General features: G+C 41.0%; 1 protein-coding gene across 1 annotated transcript in view; it reads right to left on the reverse strand.

The window, feature by feature from the left end:
* The window catches only part of LOC138852723 (insulin-like growth factor-binding protein complex acid labile subunit), a 216,180-nt gene extending 195,538 nt beyond the window's left edge, over positions 1–20,642 (reverse strand). Inside the window, exon 1 of the mRNA XM_070085204.1 lies at positions 20,216–20,642. Within this exon, the coding sequence (XP_069941305.1) occupies positions 20,216–20,260 (45 nt within the window). The 5' untranslated portion in view covers positions 20,261–20,642. The remainder of the gene's footprint in view (positions 1–20,215) is intronic.
* Positions 20,643–25,157: the final 4,515 nt, after the last annotated feature.

A 25,157-nucleotide genomic window follows, 5' to 3' on the forward strand; every position in this document is an offset into this window, starting at 1 on the left:
AAGTTGAAGACCCACAGGAGTCAAAGGGATGTTAGGAAGTATTTCTTCAGTCATAGAGTAGTCAGGAAGTGGAATAGCCTAGCAAGTGAGGTAGTGGAGGCTGGAACCATACATAGCTTTAAGATGAGGTATGATAAAGGTCATAGAGCAGGGAGAGAGAAGACCTAGTAGCAATCAGTGAAGAGGCGGCGCCAGGAGCCGAGTCTCAACCCCTACAACAACAATTAGGAGAGTACAATTAGGTGAGTACACACACACACACACACACACACACACACACACACACACACACACACACACACACAAAACTCCATGAGATCTAATAGAGATGAATGAGACACAGATGTGATCATTCTTACCCTCAACTCTCACTATCTTCTTTACGAACACTCATCACTGGACGAACACTCACATCACTGTACGAAGACACACATCACTGGACGAACACTCACATCACTGGACGAACACTCACATCACTGTACGAAGACACATATCACTGTACGAACACACACATCACTGTACGAACACTCACGTCACTGTACGAACACTCACATCACTGTACGAAGACACACATCACTGTACGAACACTCACGTCACTGTACGAACACTCACATCACTGTACGAAGACACACATCACTGTACGAACACTCACGTCACTGTACGAACACTCACGTCACTGTACGAAGACACACATCACTGTACGAACACTCACATCACTGTACGAAGACACACATCACTGTACGAACACTCACATCACTGTATGAAGACACACATCACTGTACGAAGACACACATCACTGTACGAACACTCACATCACTGTACGAAGACACACATCACTGTACGAAGACACACATCACTGTACGAAGACACACATCACTGTACGAAGACACACATCACTGTACAAAGACACACATCACTGTATGAACACTCACATCACTGTACGAAGACACACATCACTGTACGAACACTCATATCACTGTATGAAGACATACATCACTGTACGAACACTCACATCACTGTACGAACACTCACGTCACTGTACGAACACTCACATCACTGTATGAAGACACATCACTGTACGAACACTCACGTCACTGTACGAACACACATCACTGTACGAAGACTCACGTCACTGTACGAACACTCACATCACTGTACGAACACTCACGTCACTGTACGAACACTCACATCACTGTATGAAGACACACATCACTGTACGAACACTCACATCACTGTACGAAGACACACATCACCGTACGAACACACACATCACTGAACGAACACTCACGTCACTGTACGAACACTCACATCACTGTATGAATACACACATCACTGTACGAAGACACACATCACTGTACGAACACACACATCACTGTACGAACACTCACGTCACTGTACGAACACTCACATCACTGTATGAAGACACACATCACTGTACGAACACTCACGTCACTGTACGAACACACATCACTGTACGAACACTCACGTCACTGTACGAACACACATCAATGTAGGAACACACACATCACTGTACGAAAACACATCACTGTACAAACACACACATCACTGTACGAACACACATCACTGTACAAACACACACAACACTGTACGAACACACACATCACTGTACGAACACACACATCACTGTACGAACACACATCACTGTACAAACACACACACATCACTGTACAAACACACACACATCACTGTACGAACACACATCACTGTACGAACACACACATCACTGTACGAACACACACATCACTGTACGAACACACATCACTGTACAAACACACACACATCACTGTACAAACACACACACATCACTGTACAAACACACATCACTGTACGAACACAGATCACTGTACGAACACACACATCACTGTACGAACACATATCACTGTACGAACACACATCACTGTACGAACATAAATCACTGTACGAACACACACATCACTGTACGAAGACACATATCACTGTACGAACACACACATCACTGTACGAACACTCACATCACTATACAAACACACACATCACTGTACGAACACACACATCACTGTACGAACACACATCACTGTACGAACACACACATCACTGTACGAACACACACATCACTGTACGAACACACACACCACTGTACGAACACACACATCACTGTACGAACACACACATCACTGTACGAACACACACATCACTGTACGAGCACACACATCACTGTACGAACAAACATCATTGTACGAGAACACGCATTACTGTACGAACACACACATCACTGTACGAACACACACATCACTGTACGAATACACACATCACTGTACTAACACACACATCACTGTACGAACACACACATCACTGTACGAACACATCACTGTACGAACACACACATCACTATACGAAGACACACATCACTTTACACTCACGTCACTGTACAAACACACGTCAATGTGCAAACACACGTCACTGTACAAACACTCACAAATCACTGTTGAAACACTCAGATCACTGTGAGTATACAATGATGTGTTTATTCAGTATACTCACAGTTCACTGTACTAACACATTTCACTGTACAAACGCACAGATCACTGTAATAACACATTTCAATGTACAAACAGATCACTGTACAAACACACAGATGATTACTGTACCAATCATCCCCAGACACATCAACTGCGCTAAACTTAAACATAGATCTACCTCTCTTCTCTCAGCTTAAAAATCTAAATGATAGTGACCCTCAGATGTATGTTATTCCCAGCATACAGTTTAAAGTACACTCCTGGTATATATACACTTAAAACACCTCTGACTGACCTGGGAATGGTCCAAGTAGGACCCAACCGTCGCCATGAGCCTCACTCTTGTGTACGAGTTATCGTTGAAGTGTTCCAGTACTGTGGCGTATTTTTCTTTTTACTATTTATCTCTGAATGGTGTTAGTGGGTTAAGTGTTTACCTTAATGACCTAACTACTGCCTGGATTACTAAGGACCTAACTACTGCCTGGGTCACTAATGACCTAACTACCGCCTGGGTCATTAAGGACCTAACTACTGCCTGGGTCATTAAGGACCTAACTACTGCCTGGGTCATTAAGGACCTAACTACTGCCTGGGTCATTAAGGACCTAACTACTGCCTGGGTCATTAAGGACCTAACTACTGCCTGGGTCACTAATGACCTAACTACTGCCTGGGTCATTAAGGACCTAACTACTGCCTGGGTCACTAATGACCTAACTACTGCCTGGGTCATTAAGGACCTAACTACTGCCTGGGTCACTAATGACCTAACTACTGCCTGGGTCATTAAGGACCTAACTACTGCCTGGGTCATCAAGGCAGCCATCTAACCATCAATAATATTTTAATCCATATCATTTGAAGAACTAATTAACCTGTCAGTGATTAAACGATTGATTATACCGTTATTAAACGAGAGAGAGAGAGAGACAGAGAGAGACAAAGAAAGCGAGACTCTTCCACCAAATAAAGTAAAAAATTATATATATTCATGTTACACTTCTACTTACAACCATTAAGAGGAACTTTCACACTTCACACGGCGGTGCATCACCAATCTCTTGTACCCGCCCTCCCCCCTCTTCCTCTCTTTTTTTTTCTCTCCACGCAGTTAAAACATCATGTAGCGAGGCCTGAGCAACGCCTACAGTAACTTATCATTACAGCCCAACTTTGTGTTAGAGACATGCAAATTTCTTAAGAGTTAGTGGTGTACGCTGGAGCAGTTCCCCGGGATGTGAGGAGTGTTGAACCCTCAAGGCAAGAGAGAGAGAGAGAGAGAACCTCGATGAAGCAAGACCTTAAGTTCTATACAGAGGTGATCTGCTGAGGGGAAAACTAAAATTTGCTATACTTTAGATATCGCTATTTGTCGAAATAGCTCTGGTAAGTATAGCAAAACAAAGGCTCTCTCCCCATTTTACACTCCCTACTTCTAACCTAAACATTTACAATCTCATACTATATATATATATATATATATATATATATATATATATATATATATATATATATATATATATATATATATATATATATATATATATATATATATATATATATATATATATATATATATATATATATATATATATATATATATATATACCCATCAATTACACAACCCAGGGCAACATGGGTTTAGAGCAGGTCGCTCCTGTTTGTCCCAACTACTGAATCACTACAAGGTCCTATATGCACTAAAGGACAAAAAGAATGCAGATGTAATATACACAGACTTTGCAAAAGCCTTCGACAAGTGTGACCATGCCGTAATAGCGCACAAAATGCGTGCTAAAGGAATACCAGGAAAAGTTGGTAGATGGATTTATAATTTCCTCACAAACAGAACACAAAGAGTAGTATTAAAATGGTATAAAATACCAACAGGTTGTTAGGTAAGACACATATGCAACAGTTAGGTATCTTTATTTCGAAACGTTTCGCCTACACAGTAGGCTTCTTCAGTCGAGTACAGAAAAGTTGATAGAAGCAGAAGAGACTTGAAAACGATGTTATCAGTCCATCACCCTTAAAGTTTTGAGGTGGTCAGTCCCTCAGTCTGGAGAAGAGCATTGTTCCATAGACTATGGAACAATGCTCTTCTCCAGACTGAGGGACTGACCACCTCAAAACTTTAAGGGTGATGGACTGATAACATCGTTTTCAAGTCTCTTCTGCTTCTATCAACTTTTCTGTACTCGACTGAAGAAGCCTACTGTGTAGGCGAAACGTTTCGAAATAAAGATACCTAACTGTTGCATATGTGTCTTACCTAACAACAAAGAGTAGTAGTCAACAGAGTAAAGTCTGAGGCGGCTACGGTGAAAAGCTCTGTTCCGCAAGGCACAGTACTCGCTCCTATCTTATTTCTCATCCTCATATCTGACAAAGACAAGGATGTCATCCACAGCACCGTGTTTTCCTTTGCATATGACACCCGAATTTGCATAACAGTGTCTTCCATTGCTGACACTGCAAGGCTCCAGATGAACATCAACCAAATCTTTCAATGGGCTGCAAAAAACAATATGAAGTTCAACGATGAGAAATTTTAATTACTCCGATATGAGGAAATTAAAACTTCATCAGAGTATAAAACCAGCCACAAAATAGAGCGAAAAACTAACGTCAAAGACCTGGGAGTGATCATGTCGGAGGATCTCACCTTCAAGGACCATAACATTATATCAATCGCATCTGCTAGAAAAACGACAGGATGGATAATGAGAACCTTCAAAACTAGGGATGCCAAGCCCATGATGACACTCTTCAGGTAGCTTGTTCTATCTAGGCTGGAATATTGCTGCACACTAACAGCACCTTTCAAGGTAGGTGAAATTGCTGACCTAGAAAATATACAGAGAACCTTCACGGCGCGCATAATGGAGATAAAACACCTCAATTACTGGGAGCGCTTGAGGTTCCTGAACCTGTATTCCCTGGAATGCAGGCGGGAGAGATACATGATTATATACACCTGGAAAATCCTAGAGGGACTAGTACCGAACTTGCACACGAAAATAAATCACTACGAAAGCAAAAGACTCGGCAGATGATGCAACATCCAGGGGTGTCACTAACACGTTAAGAGACAATAGAATAAGTGTCAGAGGCCCAAGACTGTTCAACTGCCTCCCAGCATACATAAGGGGGATTACCAATAGGCCCCTGGCTGTCTTCAAGCAGGCACTGGACAAGCACCTAAAGTCGGTACCTGACCAGCCCGGCTGTGGCTCGTACGTTGGATTGCGTGCAGCCAGCAGTAACAGCCTGGTTGATCAGGCACTGATCCATCATTAAGCCTGGTCACAGACCGGGCCGCGGGGGCGTTGACCCCCGGAACTCTCTCCAGGTATATAAACTTGCGATATTGAGTTAAATAGCAACGCTCTTCTTGCCGAATAAGGCAAGCGAAAATTTGTATATGCAATAATTTCGACATATATTTCATTGTGTTTATTAAATTATTGTAAACTTATCTAAAATACATTTAGTTGGATTAGGCTAAATTAAATTGCGCTTATTATAATAAGGTTAAGTAAGCTTTCTAAGGTTCTTTTGATACAAAATTATTAATTTTTACATAAACATAAATGAAAAAATTTATCTTTAAACGTATAAGAATTTTTTTTAGAAAGGGCTTAATTTTAAATGAGTTCTTGCTAACTGACCAGTTTTATCTATTCGGCACGATATATATACAGGAAGTCTACGTCCATTATATCATCAGTTAACTGGTGGAAAGAATCCTCTGCAGTTATTTAGTGTTAAAACACTTGATTGATACCTGGTTTAGGTGGAGCAAAGTTTTAAAGTGGGGTTTAAAGCCTGTATTTTTATTGGGAATAAACAAGTTTGGTTGTTATGCTTGGTGAAGCTAGGTTTACCACGGCTTAAAGAGCAGAGAGAGCCTCGTGGTTGAATGTACACCACATGTATGGACTGGTGTCTCTCAGCGATACATCTGAGTACACGAACCCTGGGCTCACCTGCCATAAGCAGCTGGCCAGAGGCTCCACAACAGAACTTCAAACCTGAGACAGCCTGACTACAAGACTATGGCTTCTACCTGACAATTAGCGGACGGAGGATCTATCCTCTAAGTGCAGGAGGTACTGTACCATCCCCTCAGGAAGGATATCAGATCCTCTGTAACTTCCGAGCGCAATGATCCTTGTGGATTCACCGATTAATTTTGATTGTAATAATAATAATAACTTCCCGATCGACCGCACGTGTTGCCCAGGACGGATATCAGGTCGCTCCAAGGCTGAGGGACTGTCACCTGAAACTTCTTATTCACGTCTTCCACAGTCTCAGTTGCACTGACAGACACTGGTTGGCGATACGTGTCCATAGTAAAGATCCCCAAGTGTTGTCTCACACATGTCGGTTTGTGTACCATTACCAGTGACAACCAGAACTACATCCTGCTTCCTACGGTGACAACCAGCACTCCATCTTGCTACATACAGTGACAACCAGCACTCCATCCTGCTACATACAGTGACAACCAGCACTCCATCTTGCTACATACAGTGACAACCAGCACTCCATCCTGCTACATACAGTGACAACCAGCACGCCATCCTGCTACATACAGTGACAACCAGCACTCCATCCTGCTACATACAGTGACAACCAGCACTCCATCCTGCTACATACAGTGACAACCAGCACTCCATCCTCCTACATACAGTGACAACCAGCACTCCATCCTGCTACATACAGTGACAACCAGCACTCCATCCTGCTACATACAGTGACAACCAGCACTCCATCTTGCTTCCTACAATGTGATAAAAATCACATCACAGATCTTAATGATGGATGAAGTTATAATGAAAAGAATGACTTTGTCTTAAAGAGAAGACTCGCAGGATTAATTTCAAGTGATGGAAATCTTAAATTAAATTTTAAGATATTCTCCAGGTAGTGTACAACAATCATGTGCAATCACTGGTTTCTAAGATATTCTCCAAATAGTGTACAACAATCATGTACAATCACTGATTTCTAAGATACTCTCCAGGTAGTGTACAACAATCTTGTACAATCACTGGTTTCTAAGATATTCTCCAGGTAGTGTACAACAATCATGCACAATCACTGGTTTCTAAGATACTTTCCAGGTAGTGTACAACAATCATGTACAATCACAATTTTTTTAATATATTAAACCATACCACGGACGGGGATAGAACCAGCGATCAGAGAGTCTCAAAACTCCAGACCGTCGCGTTAGCCACTGGACCAGCTAGCCACAATAAGATTCATCCAACTAGGTATATTTCTACACCATAGGAAGGTTAGCATAGGCACCACTGTGACCACAAATGCAAGTTTTTACATACGAATCTCCAGCTAGCGTGGCCGTGACGAACTCTAGCTCAAGTCCCCTCAAAGCCGTCAACATGACTCACGAAATCGTAATGACACGATTGCAAACTATACCATGGTGCCTATGCTAACCTTCCTATGGTGTAGAAATATACCTAGTTGGATGAATCTTATTGTGGCTAGCTGGTCCAGTGGCTAACGCGACGGTCTGGAGTTTTGAGACTCTCTGATCGCGGGTTCTATCCCCGTCTGTGGTATGGTTTGTTTGCAATCGTGTCATTACGAGTTCTAAGATATTCTCCAGGTAGTGTACAGCAATAATGTACAATCAATGGTTTCTAAGACATTCTCCAGGTAGTGTACAACAATCATGTACAATCACTGGTTTCTAAGATAGTCTTCAGGTAGTGTGCAACAATCATGTACAATCACTAGTTTCTAAGATATTCTCCAGGTAGTGTACAGCAATCATGTACAATCACTGGTTTCTAAGATACTCTCCAGGTAGTGTACAACAATCATGTACAATCACTGGTTTCTAAGATATTCTCCAGGTAGTGTACACCAATCATGTACAATCACTGGTTTCTAAGATACTCTCCAGGTAGTGCACAACAATCATGTACAATCACTGGTTTCTAAGATACTCTCCAGGTAGTGTACAACAATCATGTACAATCACTAGTTTCTAAGATACACTCCAGGTAGTGTAGAACAATCATGCACAATCACTAGTTTCCAAGGTACTCTCCAGGTAGTGTACAACAATCATGTACAATCACTGGTATCATGTGGGGGTTCGAAATGTGGACTGGGTAAGAATACTCACATAGGCTGTTAAGTATGTATAATTATAACGGAAAATATGGGAAGCACAGGCCCGCCCTGCCTCTCTGCTCTCTATCTTAAGACTGACTCACGAATGATGCCTAGGGGTGAGCGGCTTTCAAAAACATGCTATGGTCAGCAACAGTGAATAAAGTGATTCACACAGACGGTTGGTAGTGAGTCACTACTGACACTGGTAGCTAGTTACTGGGAACTGATACTACTGAGAGCTCAGCGACGCTAACATATGTTGTCCCGACATATAGCTAATACTAACTAGAGATGACAGGCGAATGGCTTGGGCTGATTCTATACAATGGCAAAGTACACAACAACTGAACATTATAACATACATAAGGAGAATATTGTAATGGAAGCTAATGTAATTTACTGTAATGAAACTGACTGTAATGCATTACAAGGTATGATATAGCACAACTCATAGAATGAGACTCAACACTGGGATTACACAATAGAAGTGATAAAAAAAATTTGATTGATCGATCTGTATTCATGTGATTTACGGATTCTGAGGAAGAAATATATACAAAGAAAGAAGTATTTAACAGAAAAGGCAGACTTGGTGCACTCAAATCTAGACTGTTAAATCTCAGAATTCGGAGAGAATGTGAACACAAAAAAAAATTCTTGAATATTAATAAGTTGATACTGTAATTATTCATCTATACAGGTTATTTACATTTAACCCCAACTCTGCTAGGGTGAGATTGACATATGCAGAATGGGTGTCATCTCTGGGAGGATCAAACTCTTTTGCACTGGCTAACTCATGCTGTATTTGAGGCAGCTCTGAATTGGTAGTTACAAATGATACTTGAGGATTTCTCAATACCTGTCGTGTATGTAGAGAATAATGACATTCGGGTTGATCGTCTGACTGAGTATTAGAGGTAGAGGGTACAGAGTCAGGAGAATTGTCAGAGTCTGTCACATTAGTCTGGGTTGGAACATCATTATCATCACATACTAACTTCATATGATCTAAATGCATTTTTTTATACTGACCAGCACTAATTTCTCTAATACTTATTGCCACTGATATGTTCAACTACTCGATAAGGACCAACAAACCTTTGATCAAGCTTAGACATTGCAGACGTTTTGTTAAAATTAGACAGCATAACTCTCGAACCTTTGATTTTGGATGGCTTTGCTCGAGTGTTTGCGACTCTTGTAAATTCTGCTGTTGATTTATTAAGTGTTTCATGGATTCTTCTAATGACGCTTTGAGCTAAGCTGGTACGAGTTGCAATGAAATCATCAGGGTTGTAATTTGGTTTCGAGTTAGAATATAACAACTCATAAAGCAAACGTTTATCTACACCATACCATGCATAATATGGAGTGTAACCTATGGAAACACTGTAAGCAGAATTTATAGCGCACTGCACATCAGGTATAACTTCATCCCAAGTTTCACTGTTGGGATTGATAGTGGCTCTCAAGACATCAAGTATTTTCTTATTGGTTTGTTCTGTTACCCATTGCTGGCAGGATGATGAGGAACAATGGTGGATTTAGAGATCTTGTACAAGGTGCACAAATTTTCAAGAATATCATTGCAGAATTCACCTCCATTATCTGTTACTATGGTCTTAGGGGTGGTATGCCTGCAGATAATGTGTTCTTTAAATGCTTTAGCTGCTGTCTTGGCTGTCTTATCTGCAATAGGAACCAACTCGCAATATCTGGTGAAATGGTCTACCATAACACACAGATGTTTGTTGCCCTGGAGGGAACGTTGGAAATTAGTTAACAAATCTAGCACAACTCTTTCCCATGGTTCGCTAGTAGTTGGATACACTTGGATTGGATTAGGACCATTATCATTACCTTTATGTTGCATGAAGACACTACATTTCTTAACATACTCAGAAATATCAGTTGCCATACGAGGCCAAAAGTATTTCAATCTGGCTTGTTTTACTGAACGATCCATACCAGGGTGTGCAACACCTGGTACATCGTGAACTAGCTGTAAGGCTACATTCACTAGTGACTGTGGAATTACTAACTGGTATACCCTTCTGCTAGGAGCACCGAACTCGGCTGTTCGATGCAATAATTCTTGGTTCATGACAAAGTCACTAATGGGTGCTGGTGGCTTTACAGTCAGAATAAGATCTTCCTGGAGCAGGAATCGAATCACACCAGACCACATGGGATCTGTTCGTTGAGCATTCTTTACATCCTCGGCAGTAAATGGAGGGTCTGCAGTTACTAGACTAACATGTCACGATAAAGCATCTGCGACTACATTTGACTTGCCAAGTGTTCAGAGGTAGGATTGAACTCTTGGATAGTCAAGGTCCATCTGGCTAACCTTCCAGTAGGTTGTTTGTTGTGGAATAAAGGTATCAGTGGAGCGTGGTCTGTCAAGACAGGGTACTGATAAACAATGTCTCGGAAGTGCTTTAAAGACCATACTATTGCTAAAGCTTCTTGCTCAGTTACTGTATAATTACATTCAGCCTTCGTAAGGACTCAGCAAATGCAACTGCATTGTACTTGCCATCAGTCTTCTGAGCTAGTACGACACCTATGCCAATAGAACTAGCATCAGTTGTCAGACAGAAGGGCTTAGAAAAATCTGGGAATTTCAAAATTGGAGATGTTAGCTTTTCTTTTAGAGTTTGGAATGCTCTTTCGTGACAGAAGGTCCAAACGAAAGGAGCATCTTTCTTAAGCAACTCAGTTAGAGGAGCAGCTATGGAAGAAAAATTGGCAATGAAAGATCTATAAAAACCTGCTAAGCCCACAAAGGATCTTATGGCATCAGCAGTTTTGGGAGTTGGAAAATTAAGTACTGCAGTTATTTTACTTTGGTCAGTCGTAACCCCTCTAGGAGTGACTACATGACCAAGAGACTTGATTTCTGATCTGAAAAATTGACATTTAGACAGTTTGATCTTTAAATTGGCTTCTTCAAGCTTGCCAAGTACTACATCAAGTCTTTTCAAGTGTGTATCCACGTCTTTAGACATGACGATTACATCATCTAAGTACATCATAAGTGCATTACCTATGAGACCTCTAGAGATATTAGTCATGAGCCTTAAGAACGTCATAGGGGAGGATTGTAATCCAAAGGCCATATGGAGGAAGTGATAATGACCTGTAGGAGTGGAGAATGCAGTTAACTCTTGGCTGTCCTCGTGAAGAGGGACTTGCCAAAACCCTTGTAACAAGTCCAGGGTCGAAAAGACTTTGCTATCTCCGATGTTACATAAAAGATCACCAAGTACAGGAAGTGGTAAGCAATCTGGAATAGTTTTTGCATTTAACTTCCTAAAGTCAATCACTGGGCGCCAAGTACCGTCCTTCTTAGGTACTAGGATCAAGGGCGCATTCCAAGGTGAATTGCTAGGTACGATAACTCCATCATCAAGCACTGATCAATTCTTCTGCGACAGCAACTTGTGAATGAGGTATTCTGTACGTACAATCACTGGTTTCTAAGATACTCTCCAGGTAGTGTACAACAATCATGTACAATCACTGATTTCGTAGAGACTCTCCAGGTAGTGTACAATAATTGTGGAGAAAAAATCTCCAAGTTTAATGGGAGGGGGTTATCTCTCAGCCCCTTCAGCCCTGTGAGGGGTTTTGCCCTCTCGGAAGGGGCTAGTTGACTCTGCTTCCTTGTTCCTACAACAAATTTATTAAAGCCATACAGGATGTATTCCTTCCTTATGTGAATTCTTCCAGGACAACAATCATGTACAATCACTGGTTTCTAAGATACTCTCCAGGTAGTGTACAACAGTCATAAGCAATCAATATTTTTATAGTTGCAAAACTTATCGACTGCAGGTGAGTCATTAAGACTGCACTTCACCTGTACACTGACATCAAGAATACTTTAATACCTAAAACAGGAATTAAGGTAAACTCAGTGTATTTGTACAGAAATACACGCCTCATTATATATACAGAGACGCATATATTCAGGATTTTATACACTAAAAGATATTCGCTGAGAGATACACACAAAGAAATATACAAGTATGACTTCATACACATTCAAGTGATACTAAATATACGCATTTATATACTGAGAGATGCCCCTGGGTGTATGTACATTATGGATATATATATATATATATATATATATATTTTTTTTTTTTTTTTTTTTTTTTTTTTTTTTTTTCAACAAGTCGGCCGTCTCCCACCGAGGCAGGGTGATATATATATATATATATATATATATATATATATATATATATATATATTTATATATATATATATATATATATATATATATATATATATATATATATATATATATATATATGTGTATATATATATATATATATATATATATGTGTATATATATATATATATATATATATATGTGTATATATATATATATATATATATATATATATATATATATATATATATAGATATATATATATATACATATGTATAAATATGTATATGTCGTGCCGAATAGGCAGAACTTGCGATCGTGGCTTAAATAGCAACGTTCATCTTGCCATATAGGACAAGTGAAAATTTTTGTATGCAATAATTTCGCCAAAATCATTCTGAACCTAACGAAAAAAAATATATTTCACTGTGTTTGTTTAGTATTAAATTACTGTAAACAAATCTAAAATATATTTAGTTGGATTTGGCTAAAATAAATTGTGCTTGTTATAATAAGGTTAGGTAATTTTTCTAAGATTCTTTCGGTGCAAAATTAAAAATTTTTACATTAACATTAATGAAAAAAAAATATATCTTTAAACGTATAAGAGAAAATTTCTAAAAGGATTTAATTTTAAATGTGTTCTTGGTAATTGACCAGTTTTACATATTCGGCACGACATATATATAGATATATATATATATATATATATATATATATATATATATATATATATATATATATATATATATAGATATTTACACACTGATAAACATCTTACTGTATTTACATTTATACATATGTATTAACAATTAATTAAACTCAGATATATATGCTGATTTATGAAGATAAAACAAAAATTGCTGATATGAACAGATAAGAACTAAAATATAATTTTTAATCAAGTGCATTTATTCGTAATATAATTTTTACGAATGTATATAATCTGTATATAATCTGGAGCACCTATAGACATGAAGGAAGAAAAATATTATAATGATAATAGTCTTCAATGCATTATCAGTATTATAATTAGCAATAAATTACGATAGTTAATACAACACTAACGTCAGTACAACAGTAATATACATATAATTAACAACTAAACCACAACTAATCTATAATATCGATCTGGATTTAATTTGCAGTCAGCAGAGTCTAGTTGGTAACAATGAGTCAAGTCTCGCTGTTACACTGACAAACACCCGTGACAGTCTTGCTCTTTAATTTACTGTTAAACAATCAACACTTTACAAACAATCATGAAAGTTTTGCACTTTAGTCAGCACTTTACAGTCATGAAAATCTTGCACTTTACAGACAATCAGTACTTTACAGTCATGAAAATCTTGCACTTTACAGACAATCAGTACTTTACAGTCATGAAAATCTTGCACTTTACAGTCATGAAAATCTTGCACTTTACAATCAGCACTTTACAGTCATGAAAATCTTGCACTTTACAATCAGCACTTTACAGTCATGAAAATCTTGCACTTTACAATCAGCACTTTACAGTCATGAAAATCTTGCACTTTACAGACAATCAGTACTTTACAGTCATGAAAATCTTGCACTTTACAGACAATCAGTACTTTACAGTCATGAAAGTCTTGCACTTTACAATCAGCACTTTACAGTCATGAAAATCTTGCACTTTACAATCAGCACTTTACAGTCATGAAAATCTTGCACTTTACAATCAGCACTTTACAGTCATGAAAATCTTGCACTTTACAATCAGCACTTTACAGTCATGAAAGTCTTGCACTTTACAAACAATCAGTACTTTACAGTCATGAAAGTCTTGCACTTTACAAACAATCAGTACTTTACAGTCATGAAAGTCTTGCACTTTACAAACAATCAGCACTTTACAGTCATGAAAGTCTTGCACTTTACAATCAGCACTTTACAGTCATGAAAATCTTGCACTTCAATTTATAAAGAAACAGTAAAGTCTGGCTATTACATTAACAAGAGGAGAGTGTAGCTGTGCTGGTCGCTGGCAGGTGTCGCCAGCAGGGTCACCAGTAACACCAATCAATACTGTTACGGCCAGGGGTTTCAATCACTCTTGTTGACACAAGTGTAACTTGGAATATCACCCTCTAATATATAACTTGTCCCCGGAGCCAAGGAAATTGCTTGTCTCTGTAAGGTGTCAGTCGCCATGAACAGATTGTCAGGATTGTTGAAGCAATTACGTGATCTTATCGTTGACTGACGGTGTTTGTGTGTGTGTGTGTGTGTGTGTGTGTGTGTGTGTGTGTGTGTGTGTGTGTGTGTGTGTGTGTGTGTGTGTGTGTGTGTGTGTGTGCATTTGTGTGTGTGATCGTGTGTGTGTAATGTGTGGGAATGATTGTGTTATGTGATGTGATGTGAATGTATGTGATTATGTGATGGGGTGTGATGTGTGATGTGTGGTGTGTGTAATGTGATGTGATGTGATGTGTGGTGATGTGTGTGATGCGTGATGTGATGTGTGGTGATGTGTGATGTGATGTGTGGTGATGTGTGTGATGCGTGATGTGATGTGTGGTGATGTGTGATGTGATGTGTGGTGATATGTGATGTGTGTGTAATGTGATGTGTGGTGATGTAATGTGTGATGTGTGTGATGTGATGTGTGTAATGTGATGTGTGTGTAATGTGATATGTGTGTAATGTGATGTGTGATGTGAGATGATATGTGTGTGATGTGATGTGTGGTGATGTTATGTGATGTGTGTATGTATATTTGTGTTTGCGTGCGCTCTCGCTGCAATAGGTCTAAATGAAAAACGGGGTGACAGATGCGGCTACTTGTTCTTTAAGGACAACAAGACGAGGGTGTATGCCGAGGCACTCAATGGCAGTGGTATGCCGAGGCACTCAATGGCAGTGGTATGCCGAGGCACTCAATGGCAGTGGTATGCCGAGGCACTCAATGGCAGTGGTATGCCGAGGCACTCAATGGCAGTGGTATGCTGAGGCACTCAATGGCAGTGGAATGCCGAGGCACTCAATGGCAGTGGTATGCCGAGGCACTCAATGGCAGTGGTATGCCGAGGCACTCAATGGCAGTGGTATACCGAGGCACTCAATGGCAGTTGTGTGAGTTAGTAGGGCCTTCCTATTACAGGCGTCGATGACGTGTGGAGGAAAACTTGAGAGGCAAGTCTCCTCCACGCATTTCTGCTCACATGGCAGGAATTTGTCATCACAAATCCTGAGGGCTCGACAGAAGAAATCCCTGACGACGCCGTGCTTGGGAGGAGAAATTAGATAATCCTTACTGGCAAAGACTCGCCGATCTGCTCCTTGAGAGCTTTCTTGGATTGGTGAAGGTCGACAAGTCAATGGACGACGACCTCAGTGTCATCCACATACCACAGTCACATGATGCCTGCAATAATATTGCTGAGCCGGTCTTTTTCCAGGCGCCTGGTGTCTTACCAAAAACTGTAAATAATAGAAGTCCTCACGTTCATACAGAGAAGGATGACGCAGTTAAGCCCTGTATCAGAAGCGTTTCCTACGAAGATAGACTTAAGGCATTCAATTTGCACTCTTTGGAAAAACGTAGAATTAGGAGGGGGAATGACTGTAGTGCGTAAATGGAAACTTGGAATAAATAAAGGACATAATGTTCTAAAAATAACCACGCCAGGACTTGCAGAAGTGCACTCAAATGGAACAAATTTAAACACAGAAAGGATATAGGAGAACTCTGGTGTGTCAGTAGTGTTGTGAACAAATGGAACAAAATCCTAGCGTCAAAGAAGCAAGAACTATGATAAGTTGGAGAAGTACATTACTAAGTGCGGGTGGGTGAGATTAGGAAGTGCCTAGCATGGGTCAATATGGATGCTGCAGTGTTCCGCCATTCTTATGTTATACATGTTGGCCCATACAGCACTGAGGAGTGATCCCTGTACCATGTTATACTTTTGTTGTACATGAATGGTATATAATACCGACAAGATGAAAATTATATACTATTCACGTACAACTTGTCAGACACTGCAACATCATGGAGTCTTGGGTCAGAGGACATCTACATAACCTTCTTCACGGCTACTGCAACTACTACTACCACTGTATTGATAAAGCTCAGATGTCGCACGTGTCTAATTTTTATACTTTTGTTATAAAGGTCATCACTGAAAGGAAAAAAAAGGTTAAACCTATCGGAAGACTACAAGGTCCATAGAATCCTGTTTAGGGAGAAAGGTCCTTCACATGGGTCAGTGGAGACCCAGGTGAAGAGAGAAGTGACATACAGACTGTGAAGTCTTTTATTCTTGATGATCAACTGGTTGAGTGTGGAGGAGGTCCCAGGAGTGGCGTAGATGAGAGTTGCTAAAGATGCCCAGAAGTTTGGAAATGTGTCTGGCGAAAAAGCCCACCAAGCAGTGAAGAACACTGCCAATCCCATACGTAACGGCTCAAGTTTGTGTGCGTACGGGAAGCCAAGAAGTGTGGAAGTTTGGCTTCATAAGGTGGTAGCAGTTTTCTTGTGTGGTAAAGGTGAGAATCTTCCCGGTTTCTCAAAGGAATTGGTATCCTTTGGTAGAGTGTCAGGTGCTGTGGTTTCAGAAGTGTCTTGGTCACTTATTAAGAGAAGCACAGTAGTGATCACTATCAAGAATGATAACACCTCCGTCCATGTTTGAGGTGGTTATTCTAATGTCAGTGTTCATGGCTAAGACTTCAAGGTCAATGATGCATCTTTTAGACAGAGTAGTATTATACATAAATAGCCCGCACATAGGAGAGAGGAGCTTACGGCGACGTTTCGGTCAGACTTGGACCATTTACAAAGTTTGTAAATGGTCCAAGTCGGACCGAAGCTAAGACGTTATGTAGTTTTAAAAATAGGTTAGATAAATGCATGAGTGGATGTGAGTTGACCTGACCAGCCTGTGCTACTAGGTCAATTGCCGTGCTCCTTCCTTAGTGAATGGGACGTGACCTGACTACCTTAAGACATTGGATTAAGCCGGTGGGTGAACTGGACCTGCCTCGCATGGGCCAGTAGGCCTCCTGCAGTGTTCCTTCTTTCTTATGTTCTTATCTGTGTATTATTCCAGTCACGGTATTGTGCCTTTTTGTTATTTATAGATAGAGGTGCGAGAGACTGGCGTCAGGAACAGAGATAATACTACCTGGTAGGTAGACAATGGCAAAAGCCGACAAGCGGGAATAAAGTCCGGTTGTATTTATAAAGATTCTCTGCTACCAGTGTTTTTATTCCCAGCGACGATACCTTACATGTAACCTTTCATACATTGTGAATAGCTGTGTCTGTAGTTTCAGTTGACGAAGATCATGTGTTGGCCAGGCTACTGGATGTCTGTGGAAAACATAAGCCCTGGACTGAGTGCCTGGGTCTCAGTGTGGAACAGTGTATCTGGGTAACCGAGTGATGATGGACGGTGCGTCAGCATTTTCCAGGTGATAGCTGAAACCATCACTCATATTATCCACGATTATATTAGAGATTACCCCATCCCTAGCGTCTCGCCACGTACGTCGCCCGTGGACCTTGTGCTTTACCCCACCTTGTCCTGGTTGAGACACTTATACAACATATGGGAATCTTTATTGAGGAAACGTTTCGCCACACAGTGGCTTCATCAGTCCAATACAAAGTAGAAAGGTGTAAGGAGAGGAGGAGTTTGAGGTAATCAGTCCCTCAGCCTGAAGTCGATATGTTCAGTCCATCAATCTTGTAGAATGTACAGCATAGGGCCGCAGACGTGGCTTATATACTGTAGTCAGGTGAGGCGAAGCAGGAGGAGGCGGGGTCATAGTGGTACCATCCACTAGTCGAAGTAGGTCTTCATCCACAGGTTGGACAAGTGTAGAAGAATTCTTTGTAACAAGATCCCATGATGATGTAGTGTCTGACAGATTGATGGACTGAACACATCGACTCCAGGCTGAGGGACTGATTACCTCAAACTACTCCTCTCCTTACACCTTTCTACTTTGTTACCTAACAACCTGTCGGTATTGTATACCATTTTGATGTTCATCTTTCTACTTTGTATTGGAGTGATGAAGCCACTGTGTGGCGAAACGTTTCCTCATTAAAGATTCCCATATGTTGCATAAGTGTCTCAGTCTTCAATTTGTCGGTTTCAAAACCATTCATCACACCTTTGTTCTCTCTGACCTCTCTCGAACTTTATTTCGATTTGCATCTTTTTTTTTTTTTTTTGTATTCTTTATCAAATGCAGCCCAAGACACACCTTCTGGGAGTAACAAAAGTTTCATTGTCTTGTTCCCCATATAACAATGAAATCTGTCATCCATCATTACATTTGTTTAATTTACCCAAGTTATCCTGTCGAGGTTCACAGTCATTTGTATTATTGATTTCACCTAAACTTTTTCTGCATCACCTGCAAAAATATTAACACAGTTTTCCGTTCCTTTTGTCGAGTCATCTTTTTAAATTAAAAACATTAGGGCAAGTACGAATTTTCGTTTGTGGGCGCACATGTATGTACTCGCCTATATATGGTTGCAGGGGTCGATTCACAGCTCTTGGCCCCGCCTCTTCGCTGAGCGTTACAAGGTCCACTCTCCCAGCTTCAAGGGCATATATCTCTGTGTAATGTGCATGTGCCTGCGCGGGCGCGTGTGTACGCGTGCGTATTCGTAGTGCATACATGTACATTGTACATATATAAAAATATACCCCTGAATATAAATACCCATACATGTAAGATGTCCCGTTGTTCGATCCCTGGCACCGATAGAAACATTAGGAATATTATCTTACGTCTGCTGTCCCTGTTCACCTAGTATGTAGGTAGGTACGTAGGTGTTCATTTGAAATGAGCCGAGGTGGGATAACAGCGTTTAACCTGTAAAACTGATGTGTAAAAAAATATATATAAATGTACAATAACGCAAAAACTTGTATAATTCACGTCTACATTCATAATTTTTACCAGACCGCAAACACGAGTAATCGTTAGGCCAGAACCTCACTAAGAAGAATTGAACTGTCGCCTCCATGAGACGGAATGTCACTTCCAAGACCATCGTTTGTGGTAGATGGGACAGATATGTCAATGTTTTCCAGTTTGCCTGATAGTTCGTCTCTGCTCCTTTGTTTACATATACCTCACATATATCATACGTTGTGAACTCGCAAACCTCGAAAAACCAGAGATAAAGTTCGTCTATGTTCGTAATTTTTTATGTAGGACTGCTGGTATGTAGGAATATGTGAAAATGATTTTACAAACAATTTTTTTACAATAGTTTTGAGGGCACATTGATGCTATGGGTGTAGAAACGCAGAAAATTGTGTATTAGTAGTTGCTACAAAGCTGTTATAGATCTTACCTCCATTAACCAGTTTTTCCAGTTCATATTATCGATGGTATTCATGGTTCGTCTTGGACACGGCAGTTGACAGGGTTACTGAGGTCTTGGCAACTGGCGACGCATGTCAACTGTCAAGTCACACCGGTAAATGTGATCACACTCATATCCATCGTAATCCCAGACCAAGGCACTACACTGAAACTTATCCTAGGAAGCGAGAAGTTAGTTAAGAGTCTCGCTCAGTCAGGAGACGGCACCAAGCACACCAACCTCCCTACTCTCTGACGGCTGGAGGGAAACTAACGCAGAGGGTAACTGGGGACCTCAGGCTGACCGTCCGTAAGCCAGTTGCCATCACAGCCGCTTTGTTTCCCCTCCATGGCGAGAGAGTACCCTCCCTATGTCCCTCCCTTCCTCCCTCCCACGACCCCTCCATCTCCCCCTTTCCCTCCTCCTTCACCCCCCACCTCCACCAATCGATTACTTTTTCGCATGTTGTCTAAATTCCTGGGGAGTGATGAGTCAGAGTGGTTCATGAGGGAGGGGGAGGGAGAGGAAGGGGTGCTCTCACAACCTGTTACTCACTGCTTCGCGGAACTTACATGACTAGTATGCAAATGCCAGCACTACCCAACGACCGTAAACAAAGCTGATTTACTCACACGTTTATAACTGGAACACATTTTGTGGTTTTATTTTAAGAGTTACAGGGATGCAGTTTTATCATTTAGATGTTACACTGAAGAATCATCGTGCAATAACAAGGAAAAGGTAGAAGACATGTAAGGTTACTAACCTTGGAAGGTCAGTAACCCGGGATAACGGAAGCCAAGCAGTGTGGCATATTTCCCATGGGATGGTTAGCTCCTCCGTCGGGAGGTCACTCACAATGCTCCTCCACAATATACGTCGAAATTTTATTGAGTAATTTGCGAAATATAAAATATTGATTTCCATGTGATAATTTGTGATTGTCTCATCTGATCGGCTTCTAACCTTAAGTGCTGATGTATCGTTCTTAGTGGAAGCATTGTATTGTTATTGGACACTTAAAGTGTCCAATAACAACAACTCAACGATCCCTGTCTGCTAGCTCAGACGAGTGTCCAAATTTCACTTAAAAAAACATAGGATTGTACAGAATTTAAATGAGAATATAACTGAGAAATATTGAAAACTCGCATTTTTATGGCAGTTGTAAATTCACGAGGTTATTGAGTCCAGAAATATATTTTCATACAGTGGTATACCAGAGACGGCACATGTACTCTGGTACATGTACCAGAGACGGTACGTGTACTCTGGTTCATGTACCAGAGACGGAACGTGTACTCTGGTTCATGTACCAGAGACGGAACGTGTACTCTGGTTCATGTACCAGAGACGGCACATGTACTCTGGTACATGTACCAGAGACGGTACGTGTACTCTGGTTCATGTACCAGAGACGGTACATGTACTCTGGTACATGTACCAGAGACGGTACGTGTACTCTGGGTTATGTACCAGAGACGGCACATGTACTCCGGTACATGTACCAGAGACGGTACGTGTACTCTGGTTTATGTACCAGAGACGGTACATGTACTCTGGTTACATGTACCAGAGACGGTACGTGTACTCTGGTTCATGTACCAGAGACGATACATGTACTCTGGTTATATGTACCAGAGACGGTATGTATACTCTGGTTACATGTACCAGAGACGGTACATGTACTCTGGTTCATGTACCAGAGACGGTACATGTACTCTGGTTACATGTACCAGAGACGGTACATGTACTGTGGTACATGTACCAGAGACGGTACATGTACTGTGGTACATGTACCAGAGACGGTACATGTATTGTGGTACATGTACCAGAGACGGTACATGTACTCTGGTTACATGTACCAGAGACGGAACATGTACTGTGGTACATGTACCAGAGACGGTATATGTACTGTGGTATATGTACCAGAGACGGTACATGTACTCTGGTTACATGTACCAGAGACGGTACGTGTACTCTGGTTCATGTACCAGAGACGGTACATGTACTCTGGTTACATGTACCAGAGACGGTATGTATACTCTGGTTCATGTACTAGAGACGGTACATGTACTGTGGTACATGTACCAGAGACGGTACATGTACTGTGGTTCATGTACCAGAGACCGTACATGTACTCTGGTTACATGTACCAGAGACGGTACATGTACTGTGGTACATGTACCAGAGACGGTACATGTACTGTGGTACATGTACCAGAGACGGTACATGTACTGTAGTACATGTACCAGAGACGGTACATGTACTCTGGTACATGTACCAGAGGCGGTACATGTACCAGAGATGGCACATGTACTGTGGTACATGTACCAGAGACGGCACATGAGCTCTGGTTACATGTATCAGAGACGGTACATGTACTGTGGTACATGTACCAGAGACGGTACATGTACTCTGGTACATGTACCAGAGACGGTACATGTACTCTAGTACATGTACCAGAGACGGTACATGTACTCTGGTTACATGTACCAGAGACGGTACATGTACTGTGGTACATGTATCAGAGACGGTACATGTACTCTGGTTACATGTACCAGAGACGGTACATGTACTGTGGTACATGTACCAGAGACGGTACATGTACTGTGGTACATGTACCAGAGACGGTACATGTACTGTGGTACATGTACCAGAGACGGTACATGTACTGTGGTACATGTACCAGAGACGGTACATGTACAGTGGTACATGTACCAGAGACGGTACATGTACTGTGGTACATGTACCAGAGACGGTACATGTACTCTAGTACATGTACCAGAGACGGTACATGTACTCTGGTTACATGTACCAGAGACGGTACATGTACTGTGGTACATGTATCAGAGACGGTACATGTACTCTGGTTACATGTACCAGAGACGGTACATGTACTGTGGTACATGTTCCAGAGACGGTAGATGTACTGTGGTACATGTACCAGAGACGGTACATGTACTGTGGTACATGTACCAGAGACGGTACATGTACTGTGGTACATGTTCCAGAGACGGTACATGTACTCTAGTACATGTACCAGAGACGGTACATGTACTCTGGTACATGTACCAGAGACGGTACATGTACTCTAGTACATGTACCAGAGACGGTACATGTACTCTAGTACATGTACCAGAGACGGTACATGTACTCTGGTACATGTACCAGAGACGGTACATGTACTCTGGTACATGTACCAGAGACGGTACATGTACTCTAGTACATGTACCAGAGACGGTACATGTACTCTAGTACATGTACCAGAGACGGTACATGTACTCTAGTACATGTACCAGAGACGGTACATGTACTCTGGTACATGTACCAGAGACGGTACATGTACTGTGGTACATGTATCAGAGACGGTACATGTACTCTGGTTACATGTACCAGAGACGGTACATGTACTGTGGTACATGTACCAGAGACGGTACATGTACTCTAGTACATGTACCAGAGACGGTACATGTACTGTGGTACATGTACCAGAGACGGTACATGTACTCTAGTACATGTACCAGAGACGGTACATGTACTCTAGTACATGTACCAGAGACGGTACATGTACTCTGGTTACATGTACCAGAGACGGTACATGTACTGTGGTACATGTACCAGAGACGGTACATGTACTCTAGTACATGTACCAGAGACGGTACATGTACTGTGGTACATGTACCAGAGACGGTACATGTACTCTAGTACATGTACCAGAGACGGTACATGTACTCTGGTTACATGTACCAGAGACGGTACATGTACTGTGGTACATGTACCAGAGACGGTACATGTACTCTAGTACATGTACCAGAGACGGTACATGTACTGTGGTACATGTACCAGAGACGGTACATGTACCAGAGACGGTACATGTACTGTGGTACATGTACCAGAGACGGTACATGTACCAGAGACGGTACATGTACCAGAGACGGTACATGTACTCTAGTACATGTACCAGAGACGGTACATGTACCAGAGACGGTACATGTACTGTGGTACATGTACCAGAGACGGTACATGTACTCTGGTACATGTACCAGAGACAGTACATGTACTCTGGTACATGTACCAGAGACGGTACATGTACTGTGGTACATGTACCAGAGACAGTACATGTACTCTGGTACATGTACCAGAGACAGTACATGTACTCTAGTACATGTACCAGAGACAGTACATGTACTCTAGTACATGTACCAGAGACGGTACATGTACCAGAGACGGTACACGTACTCTGCTACAGTATTTTTGTCTTCCTCCAAGGCTTTCTTTTGATCTTAAAATCGCTTCATCTAGTCGACTTCACATTTTAAATTCTGTTGACTTGTCTCTGGGTAAAGGTTCGAGCAACCACTAGCATGCGCAGGCGACCTCTAGTTAAATTTGTATAAACTCTTTCCGATTTTGGTTTATGTGTTAACTTGAGAAAGCCTCTTCTGATCGACTTCAAACTTTCAGCACCACTTTTAGAAAAAAAGTTTGAATTTTTACTAAAGTGTGTAGGCGTCATTTCTTTTTTTTTTAAACTGTGTGGGATTTTTTAAGATGCGCCTTAGTGAAATTTTTGAGTGGGTTTGGGCTTTATAGTGCGGATTTGCAACTTTTTATTGAGAAAGCTGGGATGTTAATTTTTATTCATTGGCTTTGGAATACCTCTTCTGATTGGCTTCAGATCTTCAATAAATACCTCTTCTGATTGGCTACAGATCTTCAATAAATACCTCTTCTGATTGGCTTCAGATCTTCAATAAATAACTCTTCTGATTGGCTTCAGATCTTCAATAAGTACCTCTTCTGATTTGCTTCAGACCTTCAATAAATACCTCTTCTGATTGGCTTCAAATCTTCAATAAATACCTCTTCTGATTGGCTACAGATCTTCAATAAATACCTCTTCTGATTGGCTTCAGATCTTCAATAA

The sequence above is a fragment of the Cherax quadricarinatus genome, chromosome 15, assembly GCF_038502225.1.
Source record: "Cherax quadricarinatus isolate ZL_2023a chromosome 15, ASM3850222v1, whole genome shotgun sequence".
NCBI classification, from domain to species: domain Eukaryota; kingdom Metazoa; phylum Arthropoda; class Malacostraca; order Decapoda; family Parastacidae; genus Cherax; species Cherax quadricarinatus.